At 40.5% G+C, this 14,827-nt stretch overlaps 1 protein-coding gene across 1 annotated transcript; it reads right to left on the reverse strand.

Moving 5' to 3' along the window:
* Window positions 1-166: 166 nt before the first annotated feature.
* On the reverse strand, window positions 167-1,072 carry LOC120080466 (capping protein inhibiting regulator of actin dynamics-like). Its single transcript, XM_039035127.1, has 2 exons — window positions 841-1,072; window positions 167-756 (listed from the first exon to the last, which is right to left on the reverse strand). The coding sequence occupies exons 1-2, from the start codon at window positions 1,070-1,072 to the stop codon at window positions 167-169; spliced, it is 822 nt and encodes a 273-aa protein (XP_038891055.1).
* Window positions 1,073-14,827: the final 13,755 nt, after the last annotated feature.

The raw sequence follows: 14,827 nt of genomic DNA on the forward strand, positions 1-14,827 counted from the left end.
CTTCCAATGCTAACATTAAACACTGAGGGTCAATACTAGACCCTTGCGGCGCATTTTGCCTACGACGTTGCATTAGGAGGGTTCCCTCTGTTTCTTCTCCTTCATCCATCGCAACCAATTGTGTTGCTTCAGGCTACGACTTCTCCATCAACTGCGTCGTTTCCTCCTATCCTCCCTTATTGAGGTCGATTCTCCATTCTTCTCTCAGGCGCCTCTTCTCCTTTTGGCGCAATTTTCTCTCTTCTTTATCTCCTCTCCTCTTTTTCTTGGCCTCTTCATCTTCATCATCATCCTTTTTCTCTTTGTTTCTTCTTGACTTGTGATGATGCGACGACTCCACCTTCCCCGCCTTCTGTCCCTTACTCTTCTTCTTCTTCTTATCTTCCTTCTCGCCCTCAGCAACCTTCTTTAATCTAACTTCTACTTCCTTCTCTGCCTCAGCTGGCAGCCCATCCCCTGCAACCTCCTCCATCGCAATGTCAGGGGTTATTAATGCTATCACCGCTTCTCCGGCCTCTTCAACTACGGTCTCATTTTCTTCTCTTTCAATGATCGCAATTTTCTCTTCTTCCATTTGTGGAGGCTCATCAAAAATCTGTGCGATAATGGTGGCCTTCGGAGTCTCCGGGACCAGAACATCATTCCCTTTTTCTTCTTCAACCACCACTTCTTCCACCACCACTACATCATCCTTTCTTGCTTCATCCACCACAACTGCTGCCTCCTCCTCCGTAGGTAGAGGCTGTTTTACAACCCCTACCTCGGGCAGTCCACCTCCTTAATTCAGAGTGATTAGGATGTTGCCAAACACCTCCGTATCGTCTTGCCTCTTCCACTCACTTTTAGTGGAGACGGACGGTGTTGGCGTGAGCATGCTCTCAGTGCTTCCTCCTCTCTTGAACGCAGGAGGCCTAATGGCCAAAGAATTTCTTTGAGATCTTCCGGTGGGTCTGGAGACGGTACGGGCTTGTGCGGCAAGCCTGCGACTGGCAGCCAGGAATGCTACCTCTCGCATGGCTACTTGGTCAGGAACGGAAGGTGAAGCAGGTTGGTTTGATGTTTGATTGGTCATGGAAACGAACGGGAAGGTCTGGTAAACTTCGAGCTTTTGGGAGAAGAACAGGGTTCTGAAAGCAAAATGTTTAGGGTCCCGATTTTTGCTGGTAAAAAAAATCCAAAAATGGGGAAGGGGATATTTATAGGTTGGGTCGTGGTAGGGCCCAACGCGATTTGTGCGGTGACTGACCTCAAGCAGCTCAACAGGCGCTTCGTTCCACCTCACGCATTTATGGAATTTTCAGAAAAAAAAAACATCCTTTCGTTTGCTAAGCCATAATTGCATGGAGATACGAATTGATTAGACTTCTTCCCAAATTACCAGACAAAATTTTCTTTAATATTTTATTGGAATGGACGCATGATAAGTTATAATGCATGTTGTTCAATAGAGCAACTGTATCTTTACAGAGGACGGGCAACAGCGCATATATCCCCGTAACACACCCCTTAACCAACGCATTTCTGGAGGATACCTTGACATAGTGCATTTGGCTAAGGACGGGCAAAGGACATATACGAGCGCAACACACCCATCAACTCAATACAGTTGATTTAGGTGATCGCAGTGCATTCCTAGTAGATTTGGGATGCGTCCATTGTCATCTTACTTTCTTGTTGTTAAATGTTCTATTATCGTAACTTATACTTTACACATAGGTATTTTATTTTATTATTATTATTTTTTAATCAATTTTTCTTTATGACTCAATCATTCACAATTTAAAGCGCATACACTAACTATAGAAAAACTCAAAGAATTAAAGGCAGGAATGAATTAAATGCACAGAAGTAAATGAAGAATTAAATTCGAAGAGTCAAAATTTGAGTTAAATGAATCATTAAAATTTGGTTCAAAAATCAAAGAAGGAATTCAATAAAGCAGAGTAAACGTAGTATTGAGATATGGACCGAAAATTTTGCGTTGTCTTTGATGATCGCAATCCACATCTCCGCAGGCGGTCAGGCTTGCCTGCTCAATGTCTTCATGAACATTGCTCTTTCCCTGTTGATCCTGGGGCTTCAAAATTGTTGGGCAATGTTCCAGGTGTTCGACTTCTCAGCTCAGAAGCCAGCTGGCCCACTTGGATCTCCAGATTCCTTATAAAGGACACTTGTGCTTGCATGACTGCATCATTCTTGTCCATGTACTGTTTCAGCAGCGCCTCTAACGATCCTCCCGAGGCATTAGATGATGATGATGGTTGCTGGTTCTGCGGTCTTGATTGCCCCTGGTTGTGGTGAAATGGAGGATTTCATGTGCTGCCCCCCTAATGGTTCATTGCCCCCCCTAGGTTGAGATTGCTGCCCCAACCGAAGTTAGGCTAACTCTTCCAGCCTAGGTTGTAGGTGTTGCTAAAGGGGTTGTTCTGGATAGCACACACTTGCTGAAGATTCAATGGGAATCCTTCAGCTTCATGAGCCCTTCCACAGTTGATGCAACAAATTACGGCCACTTGAGTCGACGCAGTGGGTTGTGCTGATTGTGGAGTAATGNAGAGTAAACGTAGTATTGAGATATGGACCAAAAATTTTGCGTTGTCTTTGATGATCGCAATCCACATCTCCACAGGCGGTCAGGCTTGCCTGCTCAATGTCTTCACAGACATGCTTTTTCCCTGTTGATCCTGGGGCTTCAAAATTGCTGGGCAGTGTTCCAGGTGTCTGACTTCTCAACTCAGAGGCCAGCTTGTCCACTTGGATCTCCAGATTCCTTATAGAGGACGCTTATGCTTGCATAACTGCATCATTCTTGTCCATGTACTGTTTCAACAGTGCCTCTAACGATCCTCCTGAGGCATTAAATGATGATGATGGTTACTGGTTCTGCGGTCTTGATTGCCCCTGGTTGTGGTGAAAGGGAGGATTTCCTCTGTTGCCTCACTGATGGTTCATTGGCCCCCCTAGGTTGGGATTGCCACCCCAATCGAAGTTAGGATGATTGTGGAGTAATGGCTCCTTAATTAATGACCATTGATTGGAGGATTGAGGTTACCGTGGCCATCTAGGCGGCCAATGTAGTCATTGTCTCTGAAGGGACAATGGCTGTTTTAGCTTTTCTTCTCTCGGCACCTCGGCCTCCATATCCATAATCTATCCAGTCATCCATATTCTGCGAGATGCGGTTAAGGATGACTTTGGCCTCCATGTATGTCTTGTCCATAAAACCTCCTGCCGTGGAGGCATCAGTAACAAACTGCGTTGCTCTGTTCAAGCCATTGTAGAATGTTTCCATCAAGACGTAATCGGGAATCCCGATATGCGGGTAGTTTTTCACCAACCTTCTAAATCGCACCCAGGAAGTGCTCAGGGTCTTATTCTCTTTTTGTTCAAAGTTTAGCACATCTTTTCGTCTTCTTGCGTTGACAGCTGGTGGGAAGAACTTCTTCATAAACCGTTCAACCAATTGCCCCCATGAAGTGATTTCATTGGGCTCTAGTGAATAAGCCCACTTCTTAGCCTCATCCCTCAAGGTGTAATGGAACAAATATAACCTAATATTCTCTGGGATCACGCCAGGTAGGGAGAAATTGTTGCACATCTCGACAAAGCAGGTTAGGTGGGCATGCGGGTCTTCACCTTGTAGACCCCCAAACTGCCCTACATTCTGAATCATTTGTAACATGACCGGCTTGATCTCAAAGCACGCATTCTCCTCGACAGTTGGCCTTGAGATTCCAGGCAAAAAATCGTATAGGTTGGTTGCCGCATAGTTTCGCATTGGGATATTGCGATCGGATGCCAGGAATACAGAATCCTGAGCTGGTCAAACAGCCCCTTGATTCACATCTGGCACTGCATTATCGTAATTATGTGCCATGCTGACTGCCTTTTTTCGCCGATTTCTGTTCTGGCGTATCCTCGCGCGGAAGGTTCGCTCGATCTCAGGGTCAGCTACGAATTTCAGTTCAGCACCACGATTCATAAATCGTCAGGCTGCTCTCCACGTTGAACAGTCAGTACAATGAGATCTGTCCTGCAAAATACCAAAAACCACTCAAACAAGAAACCATTAACCAGTCCCCGGCAATGGCGCCATATATTTGTTGACTCGTAGGTATGTATGATATTAAATGCTCAAAATGCTGCCATACTTCTCCTATTTATGCGTCAATTAGGAATATTCATGTAGTATGCTCTGCGTTGTCACAAGTTTCCTTACGATGGAGCCAAGTGTAATTACACAACAAGTTTCTCGGTATGATCCAAGGTCGAACACGGGGAAATGGTTTTTGGTTATTGCAGTATGTTCACAGTATATGCGACTAGGTTTCCAATTCTTTATAAAGGAGTTTGTACAGGTATGTAAATTGCAGTAAAATAAAGGAAAGCAGTAAAGATGCAATAAAACATAAAAACACAATAAACCTAAGCTAGATGTTACAAGATACAGACTTCATGTACAAGATGCTAAGATTAAGGCTGGCTGTGAAGGTTGTGCAAAGATGTGGGATGTGGTGACAAGTCTTATGAACAAAATGCAAAGAGAAAGATAAGTATTACAAACAACGCAAGTTCTTAATTGGATTGAAGATAAAAATACTGTTCTGCTCTTCTCTTGGCGTACACCTCTCAGTGATCGACCGTGTTCCCCATATTTCTGTGGTGAAATAGAGTCTAACGTAATGAACGCATGGTTGCTTCCATGTCTGGAAGTACTACTCGCTTTAGTTAACGCACTCTTCTGACCCTCTCTCAATAGATCAGAATGACATCTTCACTTCTGCTCTCACAGGTGCTGATGTCGTCTAACATGCTTTAGCTAAACGTATTTTATAACTTTAATACAAATTAAGTTCTTGGTGATTCGTATTGCTCATCAGGAGATTAAGAAAACCTCATGAAGAAAGTGACTAACGGGTGAATGGAAATAGACAGAAAATGGTAGATGGAATCTATCGAAACATTTAATATTTCTACTAAGCATTTGATACATGATTTTTGAATGAAGAGATAAAGAAAATATGGAATACAATGAAAGAGAGAAAGAACATATACAAATGAGTGCCAATGTCTTGGCATAGATTCGATGGAGATCTGCTTGCCGGATTAGATGGTTTCGATGGCAGGAAGAGCTTCCCTCTCAGGCTTGGTCTCCTGCAAAACAGAGTAAAGTTTGGCTTGTCTTCATCTTTTTGGCATTAGTGGGTGTAATCGTAAACATTTATAATTATTGTCATACTAGGTTAATTTTCATACAACTGACGCATAATTACTAACTTTTAGCCACAATATATAGATAAGGTGGCATAAATAACTTGTATTTCTACAAGTTATCACTGTCATTGCGTTGATCATCTCTTCATTATTGATTGACGGGCGCAAGGCGACGTAGATGCGTTGTTCATTTTATCTTTGAGCCATGAACGCATGCGATGACTTGATTTCCTACAAAACAGACTTGAAATATTCTTTTCTACCATCGCAATGGCGTCAGTGGGTGTATTGACGACAATTTATAATTCTCGCATTTCTTAGCCAATTTCCATACTATCGATGCAACTCTTCTTCCTTTTGGCCGCAATAACTAAATAAAACAGTATAAATAACTTGTATTTTTACAAGTTATCACACCCTCAAATTTAGATATATGCTTGTCCTCAAGCATATCTTCTACTAAGGCAATATTGTTCAATTCTTATCCTAAAATTTTTCGTCGATTGGTGATAACTTCTAGAAATACAAATTATTTATACTACGTTATTTAGATATTGCGGTTAAAAGAGAGGAAAGTTGCATCAATTGTATGAAAATTGGCTAAGAAATGCAAGAATTATAAATTGTCGTCAATACACCCACTGACACCATCGCAATGGTAGAAAAGAATATTTCAAGTCTGTTTTCTAGGAAATCAAGTCACCGTATGCGTTCATGGCTCAAAAGAAAACGAACAACGCATCTACATCGTATTGTTGTGCATTTTTGACAGGATTGATTGCGTAATAGAAGGAATATTCATTCCTCCATTTCCGGAGCTGCCATAACAATAAAGTGGGATCAACACTGCAGAGAGTCAAAGCTGAGCCTATAAATAGCTCCGGCCATTCCACTGAGAAGATATACTTGATACGGGCATATTTTGAAATTTGTATATTGAGAGAGAGACTGGTCTGAGTGCTGATCGAGAAAATCCAGGAAGATTTAAGAGACAAGGCCGAGAGTTGAGTCTCAGAGCAAATCCTTTCAATCCCCACCGTGAAGCTCTGTACCAAAGTCACTTCTACCGGACGAGTAAGCCTGAGACAGCCTCTTATACACATCTAGATGTGTATAAGAGACAGGGTCTAAGTTCACTTCTACCGGACGAGTAAGCCTGAGAGGGAAGCTCTTCCTTCCATTCAGTCCATTTCGCCGGCAAGCAAATCCACCTTCCAGATCTGTGTCAAGACGTTGGCACTCTTCTGTATTTGTTTCTATCTCTTATAATCAATTGTATTCATCTTCTTAACCTCTATCATTCACACCATGTATCAGCGCTAAATATTAGTATTGAATGTCATGATCATTTTCATCTCCATCTCTCTGTCTATTTCTGTTCCTCTATTAACCGCTTTCTCCATGATGTTTTCTTAATCCCTTGATAATTAGTATGAATCTAACAAGTAAATTAATCTGTGATAAAGAAATAAAGATGTTTAGCTAAAGCATGCTAGACGGCATCTTCACCTGTGAGAGCAGAAGTGAAGATGTCATTCCGCCTGTCGAGAGAAGGTTAGAAGAATGCGTTAACTAAAGCGAGAAGTACTTCCAGCGATGGAAGCAACCTTGTGTTCATTACGTTCATCCCTGTTTCACCACAGAGATGTGGGAGCGCGGTCGATCATCGAGAGGTGTACACCAAGGGAAAGCGGAACCGTAGTTAAATCTTTACGCAATTAATGAACTTGCGATGTTTATATTAATTACCCTTTCTATTTTTGTTTCGTACATAAAGACTTGCCACCGCATAACATGACCCTTTGTATAATCTTCACAGACAGTCTCAATCTCAGTATCATGTATCGGTATCCTGTATCTTATATCATAATAGCTTAGGTTTACTTTTATCGCATTTTTATCGCAACTTTACTTTACCACATAATTTTACTTTATCGCAATTTAAATACCTGTATAAACACAACTTTTTATTAATTGAAAAACCCCCGGTTGCATATATCACGAACGTAATGCATTAACTACGGAATCCCTGTGTTTAACCTCGGACCACTCCGAGAAACTTGCGGTGGAATTATACTTGGTTTCAATGCAAGGAAACTTGTGACAACGCATATCATATAACAAGCATTTCATTAATAACGCATACATCTAGAAGTAGTATCGCATTGTATCATTTTACACATTATGTGCTTAACAAGTTTATGGCGCCGTTGCTAGGGATTGGTAATAGTTAGTGTTGAATACGTTTGTAATATGTTGCAGGACAGATCTCTTTGTACTGGCTGTTTATCGCTGAGAGTAGTCTGACGGCTTATGAGTTCTGGAGTGATCCAGAAATTCTAAGCGGACCCAGAGATCAAATGTATTATTCGCACAGAAGCACATTAGGGCCGAATTAAGTGGTGAAGAAGTATGGCTAATAATAACGAGGCAACCGCAGGGAATCAGAGGGAAAATTGGCCAGCACAATACCCCATATTTCTTGCTGTTGACCGAAACATTCCTATGAGGAACTATGCGGCGCCGGATTTTTATAATTTCTCGCCAGGAATTTCAAGACCCATGGTTGAGGAGAATGTAAGCTTTGAGATAAGACCAATTATGCTGCAGATGATTCAGAATGTGGGACAGTTCGGAGGATTACAAGGAGAAGACCCGCATGCTCACTTGACGAGCTTTGTAGACATGTACAGTGCATTCTCCATGCCTGGTGTGACTAAAGGACTTAGATTATATCTTTTCCTGTACACACAGCGAGATGAAGCACTGTGGGCATACAGGACTGCCTATAAAACAACAATTGGCATATCCTCATATGCCCTGGTCTTTGAAAAAGCTTGCCATCTGCCGCTCGAGTTGGAACATAAGGCGATGTAGGCATGCAAGAAGCTAAACTGTTATCTAGCAAGTGTGGGGAAAGTCCAAAAGTTGCAACTGAACTAGCTGATTGAATGGCGAAGGGACGCCTACGAAAATGCCAAGATATATAAGGAGAAAACTAAGAAGTGGCATGACGATCGCATAAACAATCGGACATTCGTCGAAGGTAAACAGGTATTACTATTTAATGCACGTTTACGATTGTTTCCAGGGAAGTTGAAGTCCCGCTGGTCTGCGCCATTTCGAATCAAGACTCTCTTTCCCCACGGAGCGGTGGAACTAATAATTGAAGACGGAAACAATGCATTTAAAGTCAATGGTCAACGAATTAAGCCTTATTACGGGGGCGATGTGGATCGACGCATGGATACCATTGACTTGGGCAAGCAGGATTAACCGCTTGCGGAGGATGCTATGGCGGTAATTCTGAAAACTTTCTCCAATCAGCATCCCTATCTATGTTTACTTGCTTTCTTTATTGCCTTCTTTATTGCTTTCTAAATTACGTTATTTAATGCTTCTTAGAGTTAGCCTTTACTGCTTTCTGTATTTTCCTTCAATTTTATTTATTAGTATCTTCCTATGTCGTTTTTAATTCCTTTAATTCGTAGGCTTTATTAGCGCCGTTCTTAAATTTTTGTGAATGAATGGATGAAACGTTTAACACCGCAATGTCTTTTCGACTTGTGTTATTGATGAATTAAAAGAAAAATGGAAATTGGTATGTAATGCGATGATGGGTGCATTTCATGATAACAAGATACACCTTGCGTCCATTACACCCAAATACATTGCATTGAGGGGTGTGTTGCGCGCGTATGTGTTCTATGCCCGTCCTTACCAAAAATGCACTATGTTGAGGTAGTGATGCGCTGGTAGAAATACCATGCGCCCAGTCCTCCAGAAATGTGTTTAGTTAAGGGGTGTGTTGCGGGAATATATGCATTGTTGCCCGTTCTCAGCAAAAATGTATTTGTGTTCATAGAAGCACGGTGTTAATTTTTAATCATGCACCCGTCTGAACCAAATTCAAAAGATAACTTCACTTTTTATTTTTCATTGTTTAATTAAATTCTTTGATTCTTTGTACAGGCAAAATTTTTTGTTAATTGTAATTATTTGTATACTTAGTTAATTTTCAATAAAACTAAGTAGAAATTCTCTCTATATGTCTGTGCCTCTTCTTTATCATTCTTTGTCAACTTTGCGATATTCTTAATCTTTCATTTTGCTTTATTCATTGCGCTGCCATGATGTAGAATATGCACACATTTAGGAACATTTCTCATACTTTGTAATTTCTAACTAACACTTAGTTAATTCGTAGCTTAGCAATGCTTTACCTTTTACCCTTCAAAATTCTGCTTAAACCTTCTTTTTGAAATTTTGTCTATGTGTTTGTCTATTCTGTCAAAACAATGCAATGAGGACCTTGCGAATCTCTAAATTTGGGGGTGGAGAAGGTTTAAGCAGATGAGATCAAGAGTATGCAGTCATTAAGAAAAATGTGTTCAATTTTCATCTTCAAAAAAGAAAAAAAAATCATATAAACTCAAATGTCAGCGCAAGGGAAACCTCAAAAACAATCCCAACCTGATAAGAGTTAAGTTGTGAAAGGAGCCTGCTCGTAGTTGGATGTTCGCATGACACCTGTGGGAGTAAGCTAAAACGAAGGTGGGTTTCCAAGAACAACACAATATGAAAAGAGAAAAATGCATAAAATAAATAAAATAAAACAATGCAAGAGACAACTCCTCTGAAAATCATGAGTTAAAGTTGAGATTGGCACACAACCGTAGTTGGATGTTCGCATGACACCCCTGGGAACAAGCCAAAACGAAGGGTGTAACCATGATCAATAGTCTCTAATAAATGACACAAAGTTTAACCACCGCATCCGGACACATCAAGTTGTTTTGACAAGAAGAGGTAAATATTCTTTTTAAAACTAGAAAAGAATTTTTGAACAGAAATTTGTAGTATAGAAGAACAAAGTAGGGCTTTGTTATGAATTAGCAAGGATAGATATACTTTCTTCTAAATTGGTAACTCTGTCATTAATGGCTGACGGGTCATCGTTGATGGTTAAATCTACTGGTCTTGTTACTAAATCTAGTACAGGTGACACGGGGACCGTTGTTCTGTCATTTCTCAATGTCACTGCTTGACATTGCTCTTTACCATGTGGCCCCGATGCTCCCGAACTGTTGGGCAGCGTACCAGGTGCTTTACTCTTTAGTTTGATCGCAAACTGTTCAATCTGCTCCTCCAAATTTCTAAGGGAGGAAGCTTGCGATTGCTTTATTGCCTCGTTCTTCTCGATATAATGTTTCAATAATGTCTCTAAAGACGAGGTACTGCAAGAGGTGTCAGAAAAGAACGGTTGGTCGTAGGGTGGCATACTTTGAAAATTACCTGACCTGTGACTCTGATCAATGAAAACCGGAGGATTGCCTCGATTCCCATGATGACTATTCTGATGGTTATCTTGGCCTCCCTGGTTGTGATTCCCGCCCTAACTGAAAGTTGGGTGATTCCGCCGAGGGTTATAAGTGTTGTTGAACGGTTCATTGTAGATAGAGTATACGGATTGTTGATTCAATGGCAGACTTCCACTGAATCTCCCTCTCCACATTGAAGGCAATTTATTGCGGCCACGTGTGTCAACGCATTGGCTTGCACTGCACCTTGAGAGAGATGTCCTTGCTGAATAGCCATAGTCTAAAGGAGCGAGATCATTGTGGTCATCTGGTCTACCAAGGTGTTCGTTGCATCAGCTGGTATAATGGCACCTTCTTCTCTTCTTTACTCCACACCTCTTTCCTCATAACCGTTATCTAACCACTCATCTGTATTTCACGAGATGTGATCCAAGATGATCTTTGCTTCCGTATATGTCTTATCCATTAATCCTTCTACTGTGGAGGCATCAGCAACTGCTTGCGTTGATCGATCCAAGCCATTGTAAAAAGTCTCCATCAGAACGCAATCGAGAATCCCGATGTGTGGACAGTTCTTCACTAATTGTCTGAATCGCACCCAAGCGGTGCTCAAAGTTTCATACCCCTTCTACTCGAAATTCAACACATCCCTCCGTCTCCTTGCATTAACGGTTGGAGGGAAGAATTTATTCATAAATCTCTCAACCAATTGATCCCATGCGTTGATTTCATCTAGCTCTAATGACTGAGACCACCTCCTTGCCTCATCCCGCAGTGTATACAGGAAAAGGTACAATCTAATTCCTTCTGGAGCCACACCAGGTATGGAGAATGCATTGCATATTTCTACGAAATGGGTCAAATGAGCATGCGAGTCTTCTCCTTGTAGACCTCTAAATTGGCCCTCATTTTGAATCATTTGAAGCATTATCGGCCTTATCTCGAAACTTGCATTCTCCTGAACCGTGGGTCTTGATATTCTAGGCGAGAAGTTATAAAAATTTGGCGTCGCATAATTCCTCATTGGGATGTTGCAGTCAGCAGTGAGAAATACAGGGTCTCGCACTGGCCAATTTTTCCTTTGATTCTCTTCAGGTGCCCTCATTATTATTAGCCATGTTTCTTCTTCGCCTAACTTGGTCCTGATATGCTCTTGCACGAAGAGTACACCTGATCTCTGGGTCAGCTTAGAATTTCTGGATCAATTCCAGTACTCATAAACCGTCAGACTGCTTTTCGTGATAAACAGCCAGTACAAAGAGATCTATCCTGCAAAATACCATAAAATTATTCAACACTAATCGTTACCAATCCCCGGCAACCATGCCATAAACTTGTAAATGCTAAAGAATGATTTCCCATTATACGTGCATTGTGCCATAAACTTGACACGATGTTTTCATATCTTTAGTCTTTATGCGATACTACTTCTAAATATATGCGTTGTTAATGATAGGCTTGTAGTATGCGATGGAGTAATGCATGTCACAAGTTTCCTTGTGCTGAAACCAAGTATAATTCCAATGCAAGTTTCTCAAAATAATCCGAGGTCGAACATAGGGATTGTTTTCGTTAATGCGTTACTTTTGTGATACATGCGACCAGTTTTTACAATTAATAAAGAATTGGGTTTATACAGGAATTTATTTGAATCAGATTTCGGATCTAAGTGCGATAAAATAAAATGCGTTGATAAAATAAATTGCGTTGAAAATAAAATCCTAAACTAAGATGATACAAGATACAAGATACATAATACATGATACTGAGTTCGAGACTAACTGTGAAGTTATACAAAGGATCATGGTATACGATGCCAAGTCTTTATGGATGAATTAGAAATAGAAAGAATAAATAGTAAAAACATCGCAGGTTGGTTAATTGCGTTAAAGATTCAACTAAGGTTCCGCTTTCCCTAGGCGTACACCTCTCGGTGATCGATCGCGTTCCCATATCTCTATGGTGAAACAGGGATGAATGTGATGAATGCAAGGTTGCTTCCATCTCTGGAAGTACTTCTCGCTTTAGTCAATGCATTCTTCCAACCCTCTCTCGATAGGCGGAATAACATCTTCACTTCTGCTCTCACAGATGAAGATGTCGTCGAGCATGCTTTAACTAAACTTAATCATTTCCTCAACAAAAATTAATTTACTTGCTCAATTCTTGCTATTTACCCAGGGAATTAGGAAAACATCATGGAGAAAATGGATTATAGATGAACGAAAATAGACAGAGAGATGACAATGGAAATGATCATAACATTTAATACTAAGATTAAGCGTTCGATACATGGTGTGAATGAAAGATTAAGATGATGAATAAAGATGATGAAAAAGAGATTAGAAACAAATACAGAAAAGCGTCAATGTCTTGGCACAGATCCTGGATGGAGGTTTTGCTTGTCGGCATGTGGTAGGAATGGAGAGGAGAGCTTCCCTCTCAGGCTTGCTCTTCTGGTAGAAATGACCTTCGTACAGAGCTTCTACGGAGGGCATCGGAAGGATTCTTTGCCCGGAGACTCACCTCTCGGCCTTATCTCTTGATTATCCCAGATCTACTCTGGAAATCGCTTCAGACCAGTCTCTATCTCAGATCAGTATATACACGTCTCTATGTATTCATGTATATCTTTCAGTGAATTTGCATAAGCTATTTATAGGTGAAGCTTGGCTCTTTAACTTCGTGATCCCAACTTTATGGTTATGGTAGTTCCTGAAATGGCAGAGTGAATATTCCTTCTGTTACGCAATCAACCCATCAAAAATGCACAACTGAAAGCTGTACATTTGCCAGAATCCTCTGCAAATGCGTTGCTCTTTACATCTTCGATCGATCAACGCATGCGGTGTTATTTTTTATTACCACATGCGGTTGAAATTGCGTTGATCGCTAAGCTCTTGATCGATTGTCGCATGCGCCGTCATTGTGTTGATCATCTCTTCATTCCTTTATGATGGGCGTAATGCGACGTAGATGCGTTGTTTCTTTTATCTTTGAGCCATTAACGCATGCGGTGACTGGTTTCCTGCAAAACAGAAATTGAAACATCTATTCTACCATTGCAATGGTGTTAGTGGGTGTATTGATGACATTTTATAATTCTCGCATTTCTTAGCCAATTTCTATACTATCGACGCAACTTTTCTTTCTTTTTGCCGCAATATCTAAATAAAACAGTATAAATAACTTATATTTCTACAAGTTATCAATAAACATCTCTTTCTCTCTAAAAGTGATATCCCTACTTACAATAAATCTTTTCTCGATAGGATTCCACATCTTAAGGCCTTTAACACCTTCTGAGAACCCAACAAACATACACTTCACTGCCCTAGATTTTAGTTTCCCCTGACTTTGATGAATATAGCCAACACATCCAAATATCCTTAGATTTTCTAGGTTAGGAGGATGTTTTGTCCATTTTACTTCAGGAGTTAGGAAGTTTAGGGAGGAGTGAAGACACCTATTTAAGGTGAAAATAGTGTAGCTTGTTGCCTCAGCCCAATACTTTTCACTAAGAATAGCATCTGAAAGAAGACATCTAACCCTTTCCATGATTGTTCTATTAAGTCTCTCAGTAACTCCATTCTGTTGAGGAGTAAATCTAGCAGTCCTATGCCTAGTTATGCCTTTTTCTTTACAAAACTTAGTAAACTCTTCACTACAGAATTTCAGTCCATTATCAGTTCTTAGGTATTTAATTTCTTTAGAAATTTGTTTCTTTATCATGAGTTTCCATTCCTTAAACTTATCAAACACTTGGTCTTTAGTTTTAAGGAAGTAAACCCAACTTTTTCTAGAGAAGTCATCAGTGAAAGATAGTAAATACCTTGAGTCACTTAGGTTAGGTGTAGAAGCTGGACCCCATAGGTCTGAGTGAATATAATCTAGGATAGCCTTTGTGGTGTGTTGTGCTTTAGTGAAACTTTGTCTTGTACCTTTCCTAAAACACAATGTTCACATAAAGTTAGATTTTCTGAGAGACCTTTAGGTATAATCCCTTGCTTAGATAAGACTTTTAGGCTTTTAGCACTAATGTGAGACAATCTCTTGTGCCAAACATCCGCCTCAGTGATCTCATTTGTGGTGGCAACATATGCCTCTGTCATCATTTCAACTCCTTTAACCACAAGTAAGTCATTTACTTTTTCCCCCAACAAGTATTACCTTAAAGTCTTTTAGCACCTCAAGGGTTCCTCTTTTACCCCTGTATTCGCACCCAATTGCATTAAGCATTCCTAAGGAAATTAGGTTTCTCTTAAGAAGTGGAACATGTCTCACATTTCTAA

The sequence above is a fragment of the Benincasa hispida genome, chromosome 1, assembly GCF_009727055.1.
Source record: "Benincasa hispida cultivar B227 chromosome 1, ASM972705v1, whole genome shotgun sequence".
Taxonomy (NCBI): domain Eukaryota; kingdom Viridiplantae; phylum Streptophyta; class Magnoliopsida; order Cucurbitales; family Cucurbitaceae; genus Benincasa; species Benincasa hispida.